This window comes from Sitophilus oryzae, unplaced genomic scaffold (genome assembly GCF_002938485.1).
Source record: "Sitophilus oryzae breed Bouriz unplaced genomic scaffold, Soryzae_2.0 scaffold_1440_pilon_pilon, whole genome shotgun sequence".
Classification (NCBI taxonomy): domain Eukaryota; kingdom Metazoa; phylum Arthropoda; class Insecta; order Coleoptera; family Curculionidae; genus Sitophilus; species Sitophilus oryzae.
In genome coordinates this window covers 294,947-314,680 of record NW_022146105.1, presented here as the reverse complement: position 1 = coordinate 314,680, position 19,734 = coordinate 294,947, and the positions used below count along the sequence as shown (strand labels likewise).

General features: G+C 30.6%; 1 protein-coding gene across 5 annotated transcripts in view; it reads right to left on the bottom strand.

Moving 5' to 3' along the window:
• LOC115876616 (flocculation protein FLO11) overlaps positions 1 to 19,734 on the bottom strand; it is a 36,452-nt gene that overhangs the window by 8,484 nt on the left and 8,234 nt on the right. For all 5 annotated transcript variants that reach the window (XM_030892449.1, XM_030892451.1, XM_030892453.1 and 2 more), the window contains exons 2-8: positions 7,432 to 7,621; positions 5,745 to 6,015; positions 5,530 to 5,679; positions 5,401 to 5,462; positions 5,267 to 5,344; positions 3,255 to 5,207; positions 86 to 246 (exon numbers count right to left, since the gene is read on the bottom strand). In XM_030892449.1, the coding sequence (XP_030748309.1) occupies positions 86 to 246; positions 3,255 to 5,207; positions 5,267 to 5,344; positions 5,401 to 5,462; positions 5,530 to 5,679; positions 5,745 to 6,015; positions 7,432 to 7,621 (2,865 nt within the window). The remainder of the gene's footprint in view (positions 1 to 85; positions 247 to 3,254; positions 5,208 to 5,266; positions 5,345 to 5,400; positions 5,463 to 5,529; positions 5,680 to 5,744; positions 6,016 to 7,431; positions 7,622 to 19,734) is intronic.

Sequence of the window (19,734 nt, the reverse complement as noted above, 5' to 3'; positions counted from 1 at the left end):
ATAGAGTCTACCCCACCCAGGAGAAAGAATTTACATTGAGCATTCTGTTTTTTGCAAATTAAGAAGAAAAAAAAAACTATCTTACCAACATCTTTGTATAGTTCAACATCATCATCATACAAAGCGTAGTAAGGATCGTATCTATTATCATTGTGGTTCACATGATTGTACTGACTAGTGTTGTAAATGCTTCTTGCTGTTGCTGTTGTGGTTTGAGCACTGGGTGCTACACTGCTTTTATCTTCACTACAACATCATGTCATCAAATACAAAACTTAAACACTAAAAACTAAGTTTAGATGAAGTTGTGACTGAACATGAACCTAAAAAATTGCGATGTTTTTACATATATATTACAGGAGAATATTTAAGGAAAATTTCGTGCATTAGTTTATAGTGTAAAAATATATACAAAAGAAACTGAATGCCTTTAACCTTTAAAACATGCAGAATATATACAGGTAATCAAAAAAAGCCCGGAAGTTTGCAGAGAGATAGAAATTATAAGCTGGATTTTATAAATAAACAGTTTTGTGTGTTTTATATACATAAATTAGCAATATTCTAACTGTTCTATATTACACTAAAATACAGAGAGTTTCAGAAATATGTGCTATTATCTGAAGAGAGGAATGTTATAAACTTAAACTAAACAAAGTCAGCTCATATTTTCATTAAAAATTCATTTTAGAAGTGTTTGTACATTGAAATTAGGTCAGTTTTGTCAATAAAAGGCATTTACAAATTAAGAAATGCTTATAGTAATTATTTATAAAGTTGTTTTCAAAAAATCTTGTTTCTCTTCATCCGTAAAGAAAATACAATTAATATGAACATTTTAATTAAGTGAGGCGTATCATATAACATCAATTTATTCATTTACTTTATTAAATCTTGAAGCACAGGCTAAATAAAATTTTAATTAATTTTAAAAACAACTTATTTGATTAGATTTAATTAAAAAATCAACAAAACTGTTTATTTTATAAATATATTTATTTAAATAACATATAGAGAGTGAGTACATTTGTATTATTAATAATAAATAATATTATATTAGAAATAAACTTAGTAATATTAACAATATATAACAGAGCACTTAACGAAATAGAGAGATTATATTTATATGACATATATTCTTTTGAATTCAAGTGAAGAGAATACTACTTTTTAAGAACCTTTCTTAAAATATAAATTATATGTTATATAGTTAATAATGTTTTACACGAACCGACAAAGAATAAGTATCTAGTGTGAGAACTAGACTACCTAGTTTAGTTATGTTACAGTAAATTATATAATGAATTAAGAAAACTGCTATTTAACCGTTTAACAGCCTTTTTTGCTTCGAAATTCTTTGGAATCGCCGCGATGTTTTTTTTCCAACCGAATTTTTGCTAAAAAATGCGTTTTTCTTTGGTTTTTTCTTTTTCATTTTTCATGGCAATTATGATATTTTGAAATGACCAAGGTTCTTTATTGCCAATAAATTCTGTAAGACCTATTTTTATCAAACAACACCATGATTTCGTTATTACGGAAAATACTTTCACTTCTAACAATTATTCTATTGGGTCAAGTTTTGTAATAGTGGTTTTTTGAATGCATGATTTCTAAGTCTGCTTGCTGTTCAAATATGTAAACTTATATATAATTTTTTTAATAAACCTTTTTTAATCGCATTATCAGCGAAATAAAACTGCTATATTTTAAGTATCAAAAAATACACGCAAGTATTTAAAGTTTTAAAAGAAATATTAGGTATATTTAGGGGCACAAATAGTACATAATATTTAGATAATTATTAGTATTAATCTAAAGAAATAAAATTAGATTAATTGGTTAGTTCAATTGAATCCTATGAACATATGCTTTTAATGATGAAATATTTACAATATGTTTCTAGATTTTTCTGTATCTCATGTACAATTCTGCCAAAAACAATACCAGATTATGTTGGTATACTCATATTTATTAAACTCACATTAAATTAAGAACCATATTGTGTAAAAACACAAAATCTAAAAATGTTCTTTGACTATTATTATTTAACTAACCGCCCTGTATATCAGAGATTTTGGTAAGATATCCAAGGTTTTTTTTTCATTAGCCTTCAATGGAATTTAGATCAGGATGATTAAGCTTTTAATGGTAAAATATCAATATTGCTCTCATGTAACAATCCCAGCATTGCTCTTAAGGCGTGTAATTGAGCGTTATAATGCAAAATCCTAAGATCTAGGTTAATTGTTACAGCATATAAGAGAAAAAAATATATCTCAAAAATCGACGCCAATCAACGTTAAAATTATTATTAATTATTATTGGCAAGTAAGCTTCAATCAAAAAAGTTCTGGGAATTAATTGAGTTATTATTTTAATCTCCACAAAACTAAAAATTTTATAATAAATAGTAAAAACAATAAGCGTTATATTGTAATTATTTTATTCAATACAGGGTGTTTCAAAAACTGTGTTCAATCTCTAGTGGGGACTATTATTATCTATTAATTTTTTATATCCACATAGATCACAATCAGCAGAATCGGTCCTATGTTGATATAAAAAACAAATCTTATTTTTACTTCAGGAAATGGAATGAAAATCTATTTTGATACACCCTGTATAATAATTCGTAACGTAGAGTAGTTTAAACATAATAAATTCGAATCAAATTTAACTTTATTACATCAGATACAATATGCAAATTGCTACAAAGAAAACACGGTCCATATTTTAGAAATGTAACATGTACCTTAACCCACACGTATAAAATTTTTTGATTGTCTCATGTAAAGTACTGGAGTATCCAAGGTTATCAAGACTATACTTTTATTCTACAAAACCCAAGCCCACATAACATGGTATCAAGCAAAAATGGTCGAAACTAGTATTAGTTTACCACCTTTTTGCGATGCAAAGAGATCAAAAAACGGATTGAAATCTTTGAGTGGGCTGGATTACTTTGATCTCTCTATTTTGGGAAAATGCATATGCAGAGAACATATCCATGTATGTTCATGTATAATATTCTTAGATTTTGTGTTTTTGGCTTCTTTAGTAAAAAGATATATTAAAGTTACTTGCATGCATTTTACATGAAGCTAATTCCATAAGCCCACTAAATCAGATTTGTCAAATTTTCAAACCAGCTGATTTAGTGAACGAAGTTATTGCCGTTAATATGATTGATAAACATCGCACTTTTATTAGTTTTTTATTAATTAAATTAAATCAAATTTATGTTATTTTACCTTGAAATAACGATTGACTGTTCAGGTTTAGAGTCAAGTTCATACAATTCGGTAGTTGTTCGTCGTTGTTTGTTTCCTGATTTAACAGTTGGTAATACTGTTGTAGTTCTTTTTCGATTTGTCGTTAGAATTCTTTTGGGTTTTGGTGTTGTACTAGTCGTTGTTTGTGACTTTTCGACAAAGCTCGATTTAACTTTATCCTTCGATTTAGAACGTGTTGTTGTTGTCGTGTTTGGTTTAGTAGTTGTTAAAGGTTTTTTAGTTTTAGAAGTGGTCAGAATAGTTGGTTTATCCGTAATATATTGAGTTTTTACCGAAACATCGGGGTACTTGATTTGTGGATTAATATTAGAGTGTTTTACTAATGGTTCTATTGATTTTGTAGGTTTTGCTGCACTATCTAAATATTTACTAGTATTATCACTATATTTAGGTATAGGCTCAATATATTTAGTTGTATGGGCTTTATAATTAGTAGTACGCTCAACATTTTTAGCTGTATTGTCTGTATATTTCACTGTTGAAGGTCTGTCTAAATATTTTGATGTTGATGTTGGAACTGAATACACGCTACTGAAAGGCTGAACAGTAGAAGGCTTATCCTGGTATCTAGCGGAATATTTTACGTCAGTCTTCGAGGAGTTTGATAACTTCGCTACGTTACTTGAGCTGGAATTAGGATCTGGATAATCATATTCTTCATAGTAATACTCATACTCAACGGGCGCTGCTACTTTAGGTGCTAGTAAAGTATTATTTCCGGATTTTATCTGACTAGAGTACTTTTTGTCAGCAAGAGACTGTATAATTTTGTCGTTAGCAAAATCATTGGTGGTTTTAACCGGGTTTGGGGTGGCGGGTTGTAACAATTTTAATAAATCCCTGTAATTAATTGTTACAGATGACGCTGCTTGGGCTTGCCTTTGATTATTGTACTGATCGGTGAAGATGTGCTTCAGGTCTTGTTGGGGAAGAAATTTAATTTCAGTTATTTTTGGTCTGGGAGTTGTAGTGGTAGTCGTGGTCGTCGTACTAGTTGTAGTAGTTGTCGTTGTAGACCCGAGTTTGCGCAGAAAATTGTCAAAATCGAATTCCGGATCGGCAAAAGGGTTGTAAATGTCTTCGTACTTATTTTTAATACTATAGAATGAAGGGGGCGGTCCCAAGTCTTCGTCGTCATGGTCATGATTTTGATATTCGTAAGTAGTAGTCGTGTTAGTAGACTCTCCCTCTTTAGGTGTTTCTTTTTCTTCTCCACCTGACTCTTTTTCTTCATTCGAAGAATCAGTTTCTTCCTCCGCCTGTTCATTTGGTTGCTCTTCATCATTCGTCGACTTGTAATCATCTTTATAGACTTCTTTTGGTTTGTCAAATACGCTCTCAGCGCCCAAAATGCTCTGAGTGTCATTGCTCGTTACTTGCTCCTTGATATCTTTCTCAATCTCTCGGATTTCATCAGACTCTTCTTGGACGCCGTAACTTACTGTAGAGGTCGTTGTAGTTGGCTGATACCGAGAGTAGTTAGTGCTGGGATTCTTGGGTTTCGAGTTAGGGTTAACCCTCAAATGCGTCTTTCTTAAATCAACAGCTTTTGGAGCTACATTCGTATACGCGGTTTCTAGTGCTAAAGGTACGAATTGAGTTTTAACCGTGCCTTTGTATTGAGGAGGAATAAAGGGACTGTTGTCGAAGTGCGCGTAATTTGGAACTGGATTTGAGGACGCTGGTCGGACAAAGACGTTATTTGGGTGGAGTACCGGAGACGTCGGATATTTAATTAGAACATTATTAAAGGATTCCGCAGGAATGAAAGGTTGAAACCCATCTTGATTCTGATATCTCCCAATAAAAGGGTTCCTCCTAGTATCGTCAATGTATGGATACGGAGGAGGTTGAATGTATCTTTTCTTTTGGCCGTTCTGCCAGTCAGATAGTTCGTTATTGAATTCTCGACTAGAAAATTATTCCGTGTTATTATAACAGAAAGTTCCAAGTAGTATTTGATTAATTACCTTCTCTGCGCATGTCTCTTTTGTCGTTTCTCCGTCGTCAAGTCGTTAGTCAATATTTCGTTGAAGTTTGATGCGGTACTGTAGATCAAGTCTTTTTCAATCAAAATGAACTATGAAACGGATCGCTCACTTACCTGTAAGGCTGCAATTGTGACTGTGTCCCGAAAGAAATCACTTCCACTTTTTCACCACGGCTCTATAAAAAAATAAAACATTTATTTTTATATGGGATAAACAAAATCAAAGTCTGTCTGTATACTCACAGATAGGCTGTTAGTGTGTCTGTAACCATCTCTGTCTCTTTGAACTTGACCAACAGTCGAAGGTTGACCGCGGTACACCCTTTGTTGTCTGTCACTTTCGACCTCTTCGGCTGGTGGTAAAGATTCCTCAACATCAGCATAGAGTTGTTGCTAAACAAACCGAATAGTTCGTTTTACTTCCCCAATACTTTACAAGATTATATAGATATATTTACTTTGATAATCTCCTGTTGGTTTTGTAGTTGCCTCGGTTGTCCTCTGGATGTCACCACGGCTCTAGGTTGTGGTGGGGGTGGTGGTGGTGGAGGAGCATATTTCAGTCTGGACTCAGTTCTGATCTCTTCTTTATCACGTGACCGTTCTCTGCTTTTCACAGTCTGTGATCCAGAACTGCTGGATGATTGACTTGATGGTGCAGGTGCTGCAGCTAGTTCTAATCCATCGCATCCAACATTTCTGGGCCAATCACAAGTCTGAAGTTCATGGCTGGAAATGAAAACAAATACTATAAAGCGGCATGATCAACTAAAATCAAGCTCTCTGAATGGCGCTTAAGAGTATTTTTTTCCCGTGATGTGGTATTGGAACTCTTAAGTTTACTATTGCATAGGTAATGTGATTAAATTAAAACGAAAGACGGAATCATAACTATGTAGGCGTCTTTATGCAACATAAATCATAAACACGTTATTTTAATATTGCCTTTGCCTATGCCGCTAAAATAATGGACTCATTGTTTTCTCCATGTTTGTTACATTATTAATATAAATATTATTTTATGATTAAATATCTGATGCAATTTTAGTTTATTTCAAGTAAATATGTCAATCATTTCATGTAATCCTTTGGTTCTTATAGATAGTAATTGTTGATAGGTTATATTAATAAGCGTTTTATGCCTCATTCAAATTACACAATCAGCTGATTGACTTACGAAAATGCACTTTCATTTTCTATTTTTTTAAATCCATTTACACCTGTTAACGCCAACGCAAAGTCTCTGCTCAGGCTGAGACAATAGACAACGATCTAACACAAAGAAAAAGGCTTACTTTCCAATAAAGTTGGAGTGATTTAATACAAGAGCACTAAAAATCTAGCGAATTGAATTAAGGCTGCTTTGCACTTAGCCTTTTAAACATGCAATTAAATTACGCGTTCGAATGAACATGCCCTAAGGGTTATTAGTTTCTTAGAGTTGTGAGCAAGGTAGTTCTGGTTGTCATGATATTTAAATGAAAAATCTTCAGTACTCGAACCAGTATTTTAATTTTTCAACTTTTTGTAGCCTATAGTTTTAAGTATACATTTAGAATAAAAAAGGTATTGGCATCATGTATTCCGTTTTAAACTAGTTTAACAATCAGGAATTAAAGAGATTTACCATAAATGTTCTTCAGAAATAGAAGCATGCCGATCTGCGTGCAAAAAAACGGAAAAGGATATATTTGGTCGATTGAAAAAAGGAAAAAGCAATTATTGCTACCTTATATAATTAATTAATTCAAAAAGGAAAGACATTTTCTGATTCCGGCTGTATTAAAGGAATCCTTAAAATGTTTGTTTTATTCTATTAGACTGTCGTATTTATAGTAGTTATAATATACCGCATTTTTTAAATATATACACATATACTGTATTACACAGTTATTGTCTGATTGAGATAGAAACAAAAATATATCAAATTCTTTTTGAGTAATTTGCTAATAAAGTTTAATATCTTTTTAAATATTTTAGAAACTATCCCAATGATGGGAATACATTTCTTGAAACTTTGAGAAATTGAAAAGTAGTTTTATTAACATATAAGGTATACAATTGACTGCATCCTCACTAAATTTAGTAGTTTTTTCTTAACTTATTCAGTCACGACTAAACCTGCTGTTTGTAGTATATATGTACCTGTACATAAGGCCTCCAGTGCATGATTCCAATAAGGCTCCTCCGAAAACGCAGACATAGTATTGTGTACAATCTGTGGGGTGAGGATAGTAACCGAATTCTTCAGGACAATCGAAGTTGGCCCTTTCTCTTCCTTTGGTCTCTGCTAGCGTTGGTAATGGTCGAGTCAACTTTCGTTGAGCTTCAGCAACTGAAAGTAAAATGAGAAGCGTAAGAATGGCAGTCGTAGATATTAGATTGGAAATTGTTACATTTATTTTTACCTGTTTAGGTAAAGACGTATATTTTAGCTCTCACAAAATATCGATGTCGCATACAGTGAGTGTATATTTTCACCATTATTTAGTTGAAATTGAAAATTTTTTATTTCTATGCAAATAGTTTATACATATATTGATATATTGAATATTCTGGAAACACTTTACACGTAGATAATAAGATTTTGGAATCTCTAGATAGGTGACATCAGCTAATGTCTTTTTAACGAGTCAACCATAATTTACTTGTAAATAAAAATGACAGGTACAACTGTCACTGCCTAGGATCGTTGGACAGATTTACATTCATTAAGCGCACGTAGTTATAACAAAATAAAGACAAAATAATTCACCATTTGCATCCACAGGTGCATCAAAAATGAAAAAAATGACCACATACATATGGCTACATTCGGACAATGTCGGTTTAGTAGATATGTGACATTGTAATGATTAAATACGACATTTTTGCCGGATAACCCGGGCACATATTCGGGTAAATCCGGATGTATCAAAACTCTATTAACACGAATTTATAAAAATGAATTTAAAAAGTAGATCAGTTTCTTGAAGAGTGTATAAAAATCAATTCTTGATTGCTTGACCAGTCAACTTGACCGTGGTTGGAAACTATATGGGGTCAAATTCTCGGTCAAAGTCTTGAAAACATTGAAATAAAAAAAGGTGATGGCTTTCAGGCTGGAAAAAGTTGTTTTAGAGTGCGATGATAAAAATTCCATTAGCAAAAATTACGCAAAGGTCGTTGCCAACCTGCTACTTCTTGGAGATTCTTTTAAACGATTTGTTTCGAATGAAATTAGATTAAATACATAAAAGTATATAAAAATCAGCTAAATAGATTTTTCTACTGCTCAGAACCGGTTATTCTAAATGCTAAATCACGAATTTTGAATATTTTTCGAATTCGATTTTCGTGAACTATGCGAATCTAATCTTGTGTAAGTTCTTATGATATAACCTCTGGTTGTTTAAAAATGGGGTTTCTTGTTGAATCACGGGTTGATGTCTCTTAATTTATATGTTTTTTATTTAGTTTTCTTCTTGTATTTTGTGTTGAGAAGCAATTAAAAATATAGTAAATTGATTAATACTCTATATACATCACAATAAACAATGTTTTTTTATCAAAAATATTTATTTATACACTCAGATACAAAAAAAACGCAACGGAAAAATTTCTCGTCATATTTAAAGTGTTATATATTTTTTATTTTTAGCTCAATTTTTATGATTTTTTTTTGGCAAGCTGTATATGAATATTGGCAAAAACTTTACTATTGGGTTTTATTATACAGGATTTTTCGAATGGTTGTTTTATACCTTATCTTTAAAATAATATCTCGGTTATTTTGGACTTATGTGAAAAACAGTAAAGAGAAAATACATATATTTTTTTTCGAGATCTACCAGCGCTGAAAATATATTGCTTATTTAATACACACCCTGTATATTTCTTTTATATTAATTTTATTTGAAATTCTTTTTCTATTTTTTATTGAGGCTTGTGAAATATAAAAATCAGCTAAATCGATTTTTATACTGCTCAGAACCGTTTACGCTAAATGCTAAATCACGAATTTTGAATATTTTTCGTATTCGATTTTCGTGAACTATGCGAATCTAATCTTGTGTAAGTTCTTTTGATATAACCTCTGGTTATATCATGTAACCTATAGTTATAAGGATACGAGCAGCTATTACCACACACACACTGCGCATTTACAAATAATTTAAAGGTTAAAATTACACATAAATTCATCTTAAAATGTTACAGCGTATTTTCCGGACTTATTATTAAAATGGTATGTCAATCGGAGGATCAGCATTAAGCGAAATTTTGACTCTAAACTAACACAGTACATAATATATTTAAATTTAAATCTGACACGCAGGTTAAATATTTCAAAGAACAGTGTTGTTTCTTTTCGTAACAAGACACCTTTTGTTACGTTTCGATATCCTGGCCTCAACCACTTGAAACCAGCCCGTAAAATGTCATGGCATTTTTTAAACTTGTAGCATATATCTCCTTTCGAGTCATGTCTTGGCCCATATTTGGCAATTAAAACCAGTCAAAACAGCAATGTGACCAATATTTATTCTTTTATCAGTAATAAAAAGACAAATACTAAGGTCAGATTTAAGTTTTTTAGGACTTTTTTGTCAGTGTGTATATTGCGTTAATATATAGATTATATCAAAATGGATATATAGACATAATCTTATGGTAATTGAGGGTACAGCGTTGAAAAAATTAAATAAACTATAATTATGGGAAAGTATGAATTTATAATTGCAGCATCTAGGACAGTCTCAGTTGATCACGTCTCCTCTTGGCCATTATACTTTCTATAATGATGGTATTTAAGTAAAAAATGCCGGTTTAAACCGATTTAAAATTCTACATCTAATAAAAATAGACTGTTACGTATTTATTTCATAATATGCCATGAATTATTTCGAAATTATTGACCCCGTATATTCAGAGGTCATAAGTTTATTTCGTTAGGTCACCGGGATTCCTCTGCTATATGAAGAGAAATGAAATAAAGAGCAATAAATTAGCCAAAAAAAAGTCAGCTTAACGTTTTAAAGTTTTGCATTTAAAACAGGTACTAAATATCGCAGGTAGTAACCAAAAACTCGTGGTAGCATAAAAAGAAACAAATTTTTTGATATCTTTAAGTGTTTTGCGAAATATATGTAGCAGTAAATTTTTCGAAGGAAGTTACAAAGATGAGATTATAATTTTTGCATAAGCTAATTTATTACGTAAATGCCACCCTGTACCATCAGTTTTTAACAAAAAAATATTTTAAAGATTAGAAAGCAGTTTTATTATTGAAATTATATCATTTTTGGGTAGATTAAAATGAAATTAACTCTACAACACCGATTTCTCACGGACCAACAAAATTTAGAACCATTTTCCTATAATTTTCATAATTAAGGATAAAAAAATATGTACTTTCCCAACATGATGATGGTTTTAAAACACTTAAAATAACATCATTTTAAACATAACCATAATATTTTAAATTTAGACTTTTACTGTTCATAAACTCATAATTAAGGCCATGTAAGCTTGTTTCTCCATGTATTTAAGTGAAAATATAAACCGTCTTTTTTTGTTCTTACAAAAACCAAAGAGGTATGAAGTAAAATAGTATCAAGACAGTGATCAATGATAGAAGAAGTAGGTAATATTCTCCATTTTTGGTAATATTTAACAAAAGTGAATGGTTTGAATAGTAAAATGTTAATATTCTGTGCGGCAAGGTTGTTTTAAGATAGAATCAACAGCATTCCTATGTGTCTCAACATTATAAATAATATTTAAATACGTTTTTATAAATGTAACATAAACTAGACAAAGAAATCAAGGATTATTATAAAAAGATTTTTCAATAATTAAAAATATAAATTTTCTTTAAATTTATTTTCTTTCTGATGCTCTCGAAACATTTACCTGCCATCTTGGATCTGTTAAACAGCAAATTATCAAGATTATCTCCGTCAATCTGAACATGAGGTTTAGAAATATCAAGCGATTTTTCGCCGAACGTGCAAAACAGTTCCTAGCTGGTTATGTAACAGCAGGCGTGGTTAATCATGAAAAACCTTGACTCAAATATTCTATTGGTACATAAACAGATACTCGAAAGATACCGCACTATATCACGCTGATTTATGTTCCAACTTATCATTTAAAATCGGTTCAGAACTCGCGTTCAACCTCTCTCGATCTTTCAAAACATGAAAAAATGTGGCGAAAGTCAGCATTTGCGAATTGTTAAGCGCAATTGTGATACAATCATATAACGTTTGCTTTGAAATACAAGAAAAAATTGATCTAAATGACCTGCTACATTTCAAGTCTGCAGGATAGTTCTAAGTTCAGAATTACAAATTAGAGAAAGAATAAATGCTAAAAATTTTCCGATCTATCTATATTTCCTATAAAGTATATAGGAAAATAGCTGTTATTGTCTGGTACTACATAAACGTAATAGACCGAGAGCTGGCTACATAAAAAACCTTATCATCGTTACATGGCTAATTTTTTCTGTGAAGTATCCTTTTGTGCAGCCATTGTGAAATAGTCATGTCTGCCCCGGGGGCTTGAAGCGGGGGCGGCCAATCGAAAGGGTGAAATTTTGACACTTAAAGTATTATAAGGTACACGAGTTATAATTGCCATATAGCTTTTATTTATTATTAAGAAACGTGTAAAATTGTTGACAGACATTTTTCTCGGGGCTGAAATGCCGGCAGACAACGCGAAAGAGGCATAGAATTTTGACAAAAGAAAATCATCGCATACATGCATGTCGGTTGGTGGAATGTCATGTTTATTGTTAATTAATTTAAAAAGCCGTATGCAAAAGGGCAGACAAAAAAATCTTTATTGAAATAATAAAAAAATATATTTATAATATAATCGTATATTATATGATTTATCTATACTTAAAAAGATGAGGCGGCCAGCGTTCCCTGAATAAAGCGCTAGAGTAATATCGCGCCTTTGATAACTGTCTGCAGCTGATTGAGTCACGATTTTTTGTCTTCCCTTTTGCATACGGCTTTTAAAATAAATAAATATGACATTTCACCAATCGGCATGCAAATATGCCATAATTTTTTTCATTCTTTAAATTTCATTTTTTAATGATTTTTAAAATTTCATATGCCTCTTTCGCGTTGTCTGTTGGCATTTTAGCGACTAGAAAAATGTCTGCCAACAATTTTCCACGTTTCTTAATAATAAATAAAAGCTATTTTCGCAATTTTAACTCATGTATCTTAATAATATTTTTAGTGTCAAAATTTCACCCTTTCGATTGGCCGCCACCGCTTTAAGCCCCGGGATCGCGCTGGCAGACATGACTATTTCATAATGGCTACACAAAAGGATGCTTCACACAAAAATTAGCCATGTAACGATAATAAGATTTTTTATGTAGCAAGCTCTTAGACTATAATATTTTCTGCTTAAAACAATATACAGAGTGGCTTGTTAATGCGAGGGAGTCTCTATATGAAAAGAAGTGAAAATATATGAAAATGAGTTTACTATATTCCTTAATATCCTAGAAATAGGAACTTTATCATTATTTTTATGGGATACCCTGTATACAATAAAGTATTTTTATGGTATGCACTTTTATAAACCATGCAACAATTATATAAAACTTTTTTTCATATTTTTGTCACCGGCGGTATTATTTTCTCCACCCTGTATATTACCATCAAAATATTTGGGGTTTCCTGATTTTCTGATGATGTCTAATCACCTGTTGATCTATATATACAGGGTGGCCCATTAGTGCGAGGAAGTCCAATAACGTCGTTTTTGTCGAAGATATGATAAAACAGTTTTATGCAAAAGTTGCATGCTTTATAAAGGGGCATATCCTAAAAAGTTTTAGGTAAGTTTTTTTTTTAAATTGCACTCATTTTTCCGTAGGTAATTGGATTCGACATAAAATTCTGCATATCTTTATTTGAAGTACTCTGCGATGTTGCCATTCTATTTCTTATTTACTAAAACTTTGCTTAAAAACAATATATCGGAAAAATGGTAAAAAACTAGATTGAATAAAACTTTATTAATACTTAACTATATTTTCCTAAACTCAAAGGATAACAAAGGACAATAATAAATTCGTGTAGAAAAATATGCATTATCCAATTTGAAATGTTGTATCTCATTTTTTTTAAATCCAACACCTTGTATATTACTTTTTTTAGATGCAGAATTAAAAAATGAATATTTTTTGTATTTAAAGAATTCCTAAATTTTTAGCCGTTTCGCAGATATTCGCTGTATTAAATTACATATGGGGTTTTCAACGGTAAAATATCAGACAAAGATCATATTAGGTGGCTTTCTTTGATAAAAATCTACTGTTGGAATTGGAGAGCTATATATAATATAATACTGAAAATATCTGCAAAACCGTTAAAAATTTAGAAACACTTTAAATACAAAAAATGTTTACTTTTTAATTCTGCATCTGACAGAAAAATGCATAAGTGTCATTTAATAAAAATTGAGATATAGCATTTTAAATATTACGATTTTGATGACGCCATAAAAAGTATCCTGTATAGAATAATGTAATTTTTTCTACGCGGATTTGTTCTTTTATCCTTGTTGTTTAGGAAAATAGAGCCAAATGTTAATAAAGTTACATTCACTTTAGTATTTTACCACTGTTCGGATATAATGATTTTAACCAAATTTTTAGTAAATAAGTAATAGAATGGCAACGCCGTAGAGTGATTGAAATAAAAATAGTGTACTATATGCAGAATTTTATGCCGAACCCTATTATCTACCGAAAAATGGGGGGTGCAATTTAAAAAAAAAATAAAACTTTTTCATAACTTTTTTATGTCACACCCTGTATATAACAAAATATTTTTAGGATACGCCCCTTGCAATATGTGTATAAAACTTTTTTTCATATCTTTGACAACGACGACGATATTCGATCGACGATGAATTCCTTAAACTAATAGGCTACCCTGTATATATACATATATCTCAAATTATTTGTGTGTTATTTGTTTTATCCTTGTCATCGCCTATCACTCTAAATGTTTTACTGAAAAATAATATATCTGTTTAAAGATGGGGGTTCTTGTCTAATCGCGTGTTGATATCTCTCGATTTGTATTATAATTCCTTGTATTTTATGTATATTGACAAGCAATATACAGGGTGAGTCGTGAATTAGTGCAAATATTTTCAAGGCTGGTATATCTCGATAAAAGAAACACATTTTCTATTTAATGTTTTTTAAATAAGTCCAAAATAAGCGAGATATTTTATTATGAAAATTAAAAAAAAAATTCGCTTACATTTTAAGAACCGCTGGATATTTTCTGGTTTTCTTTAGCTTTCTTGTAGATTTAATCTACTACAATCTGTTACCATAAATATTATGAAGATAGATGGAGATTTTTAACTAAAAATTAAAAAACATTTTTTTTTCGGAAAAAACCTCATGGCTCATAGACGTTTTTCTGGGGACTAAATATACCACCCCTAAAAATATTCGGTGTTATGTAAAACTCACCCTGTATATTTGTTTAAAAATAAATAAAAATTGGGTTTCTTGTCTAATCGCGTGTTGGTGTCTCTCGTTTTATATGCATTTTATTTAGTTTCCTCCTTGCATTTTATGCTGACAAGTAGTTAAATTGTAATAAATAGATTGATACTGTATATACATCACAATAAACAATGTTTTATTTGCAGAATTTCATTTATTTAAAAATAAATAGCATTAGTGTTTCTTGACTAATGTTTTCTAATATATTGTTTTATGTATGTTTTATTTGGTATTCCTTTTCTATTTTTTATTGAGGGTTAATAAAGATCTTTATACGATATGTTTATGTTTTCTAAACCTGAATGTTAATGAAATTGAGATATAATTAAGTCAGATATGTATAAAAAAAACACCAAACGATATTAATAGGTGTTTTTATGGTCTCGAATATTTACGAAGGTTGCTTACAGGATTTTTATGAGATAAAAAAAGAAGAAGCTTTGTTATGCGCTCGACTTTCGGCTTTTTTTGGTTGTTTTATGAGAATAAGTTTAAATGTCAACGACACTACGACCACCCAATCAAAATAAAACTGAAAAATGCTGAACCTTTGAAATGACCTGTCTATTTAACAGCAACATAACATTACTACACATATTACGAATTATATTTTAACACTTGCTAATAAATTGCTTGCCACTTGAAGAAATGCCATTGCTATGGATAGACATATGGATAAGTTCTGAATAACTACAAAGAAAATAGAACTGTAAAGAGAACTTGGAGACAGTAACGAATACGGTAGGAGACATTGTGCATATTTATCAAGTTTGTTTGGTTTTTATGTAACTAATCTGAATAAATATTGTTATTTAAAATATTGGAAAGCAAACTATAGGTTTATATGGAGCAGTTTCAATGTGCATACGGATATGCTTGGCGAATGGAAGGTCGAATAGCCACACCCTGTTCAAACGGCCTTCAAATACAACAGATACAACACCTCTCATTGTATACTATTCCGGCTTCCTTCTGATTTTGAACACTACTGATACCAAGAAGTTTAAAAAAAAAATAACAAGAAACCTGACTTAAGAGTATCGTTTAATGGGAACAAGAAAAATAATATATAATAATTATACTCTGTACAATATATAAATCAATATCGTACGGTTTATCAAGCATTACAATAAAATTAAATATTTCTTACGTCCGATTTAGTAATTAGGTCTACAAAACATTTAGTAGTAGCATGAAAAAATAAGAAAGTGTTTTAATGTTATGTAATAATTATTGCTTGATATTCCGATATGATATTTATATGCCATAAGGCGCAGTAACTGTTTATTAAGTAAAAGTACATAATATTAGTACCATTATAATAAAGTGTCAACGTATGAAATATCGAAAATCTGATAAAACAATGCAATTTATTAATAATTTTCTTTAAAAGATATAGACACTGAAGAAGTGAGTGTTAAAATTTTCCAATTTTTAACAATATAACTATAGTGTTTCGTTCCATTCAGTAGACTCGATATACAGACATACATTTAATTCAAATTTCGCTAGTTGTTATGCAAGTTGTAATATATGAACGACACACCTTTTAAGGAACTGAAACAAGGATATTGCAGGTCGCATAACGTTTTACATGTATTTAGCGTGATTTTCTCTTTCAGTTTAATACATTTGAGTAATAGAGTTTTAATTATTAAACGAATAACTTTCACAATGTCAGTTTGCCATATTTTTTACAACCAGATGACCTTGACAAAATTCTACATTGCTCCCCTTATGTTGTGATTTTATCGTAGATGGTTTGATGCCTTAACAGTACATTCGAAGTATCTTAACTATAAATTATTTTGACTGGTTCTTTTTTAAGGAAATACACCTTTAAGGAGCTTAATACTAGCGTAAATTCTTGCAGCAATATGGTTATTTCTTGAGTGATAATGCTATTCAAAATTTAAGTAGGTAATATTGTTTCACGGTTAAAACAATATTAATTATTAGTATCGTGTGTTAATTGGTAGAGTAGGCATAATTAAATTTTCCAATTTTAAATTATCACCATCAACACTTTTAAAGTAGTTATAGTGAAAGTTTTTTAAATATTTTATTCTATTAATATACATACTTCGATTGGATTTAATAAATCGACTCATGACGTAGGTTTCTGTTTTAAAAGATTTTATGGTAACGTTATGGTAGTAGATCGCAATGCAATGCAAGGTAATATTTCTTTTTTAGAAGAAACCAATATTTTATCAATATATTTTTACCTTTCGTAAATTGCTTTTCGTAAAAAAATCACAACGTTGCAAAAAGTTTGTGAGCCATATCACCTACTTTACTAAATTGGACTTTTGCAAGCTGTATAGAAACTTATGCAAAAACATTACTTGTTTTTTCAATCTATTTGAGAACTGATTAATATTCTAAAGCCTTTGCACCATATCGATTCAGTATTTCCTTTCAAATAATATTTTACATGATAAATATATAACACTTTAACATTTAAAACGAAAATATCGTGTTAGAATTGACTTTCTCTTGTGTTGCGAATAACAATAGTTTAGAAAGATTTTCTATTTTGATTCCACATTATGAAATAATACGATAATTATTATATAACAATGTAGATATAAATAAAAATATATTTGGTATGTCCCAATAGCCAAAAAATATGTTAATACCACAGGCAATACAACAAGGACTTGAGTGTCAATGGGTTCTTTTTTTAGAAAGGTGGTTTTGAAAATGTCCATTCTAGCCTTTCTGTGGTCAATAAAATGATAAGAATTCTTGTTCAAGGTAGCGAAAAGGAGTGCGAATAACCTCGGGCATCAAACTTGAAAGGGGTGCAGTACCAGACTTTTTCTCTTTATATACAGGACATCTAAAAAAATACAGAAACTTCTCAAAACTACTATTACTTTATAAAATTATATTTCCATGGTTCCTATTACTTTATAAAATTATATTTCCATAAAATTATATTTCCAAAATTATATTTTCCATAAAATCATATTTCCATATATTTATAAAATTACATTTCCTTTAAATGTCCGTATATACCAGCTCTTTGTATATTATCTCGTCGCAGATATCTCTTATATTCTTTTATATAACAACAAAGACATCTTGTCATCCTACGATAGGATCAGAGCTGCTCGCGATATTTTATGATGTAAGAAAAGACGGTAGATATCACTTGAGATAAATAGAGACAGTAGAGGAACGTTTCAATAGGATTTAAAGACGCGGCAAAGTATTCTAATGTAAGTGCTGTGACATCTACAGATACCCGGTGGGTAGATAGAACACGGCTATAGGAAAACGTATAAAGGAGAAGGAACTTATACACTGTTTATGCTAAAAATATTGATTTATTTGAACAGAGGTTACAAAGCAGTTTATAAGGATTTTCTGACATCTGCTTGGGAGGTCTTTATACAAGGGTTAATTTACATCTTTCGCTATGATAATATGTTTCTTGGAATCCCTCTTTGTAACATCGTTTTCATCGTATATTTCTACTTTTTCCAAACCTTCTTTCTTGATCAGAGTAGAAAAAAATTGATTATTAGAAGAACTCGAGGGCGTCGGAATAAAGCAAGTTGTGTTTAATTAATCACTCAGGAATTCCGGGAATAACATAATCTGTCGATTTCCATATGCCAAAGTAGAAGTTATCATATATAAAGTGTGATGCTGAAAACTATTTATTTCTAAAAAATCTACCATGAGTTTTGGTCGAGTCCCAATTGTCAGTCTTTGAATAGGAGCTTCTTCAGGGTTACCGTCACATCCTTAATGAATATCTGACGCGCTCAAGTAAATCCCCTTTTAGTATCTTGGGCTCCCTTACTATACATACAAAAGAGTTTGATATAATCTGAAGGTGATATATGTCCCTGTTTAAATACTCAATACTTTATAAAGTTTCTTTTATATACTTAGCATCTGGTACTACCTATGCCATCTTCGTGCATAAATCTCTTGCCACTTTATCCTAACGGCTGGCCACAAATCATTTCAATTAGATATGGCACTACTATCTCATTTCATACAATTTAGAACCTTGCTGCTCATTAGGCTTGAAGCATCTAAGGTTTATTTATTATACTTATGCTATAAACTGCATGTTAGCCTTGCACGTATAGAGTTACAGAAAGAAATGTTTTTTTTTGCTGACGAGGATTTACGAGATCCTAGAATGGTTGTATCGTTTGGGTTCAAAGGAAGAATAATTATGTATATAAGTCCGGACAGGTACAAACTAACGGAGATTTTAGATAATGCAGGAATATGCGGGGTTGCCACCGTATTATTCACCATATTTATATATTTTTTTCCGTACATATCCTCATAAAATGTTTTGTTGATTTGTTGAGAAGCACTAAAGCCTTTAGAAGCTTATACGGGGTGAGTCTTAAATAAGTGCAAATATTTTAGAGGTAATATAGTTCGACCACTGTAACACGATTATGAGTATTTTTCGTGAAAATTTTGAATTTTTTGAAAAAATTTTTGGTTTTTAGTTAAAAAACATAATTTCTTGATAATAGGGCAACATAGGTAGTAGATCAAATTTACAAAATAGAAACCCCGGAAAAGGTACAGTGGTTCTCAAAATTTAAGCAAAAAATCATTTTTTTTTTGGTAATTTTCAAAGTAAAATAACTCGGTTATTTTGGACTTATTTGAAAAACGATAAAGAGAAAATATGTTTTTCTCTACGTCTGCTATATTTCTGAAACCTCTGAATTAATTTAAAAAGTAGCAATACCGTCTGTCAAAGCATATTTTACTTTAAAACTAAAGCCTTTGCTCATTAATTTTAGATATTCGAAATCTACTTAAAGTTTTTAGTTACTAAAACAGTGAGTTTTTAACAATTCAAAATTCGAAGAACAAAAAATAAATTATTTGTAAAATATATTTTTAAGTAATTT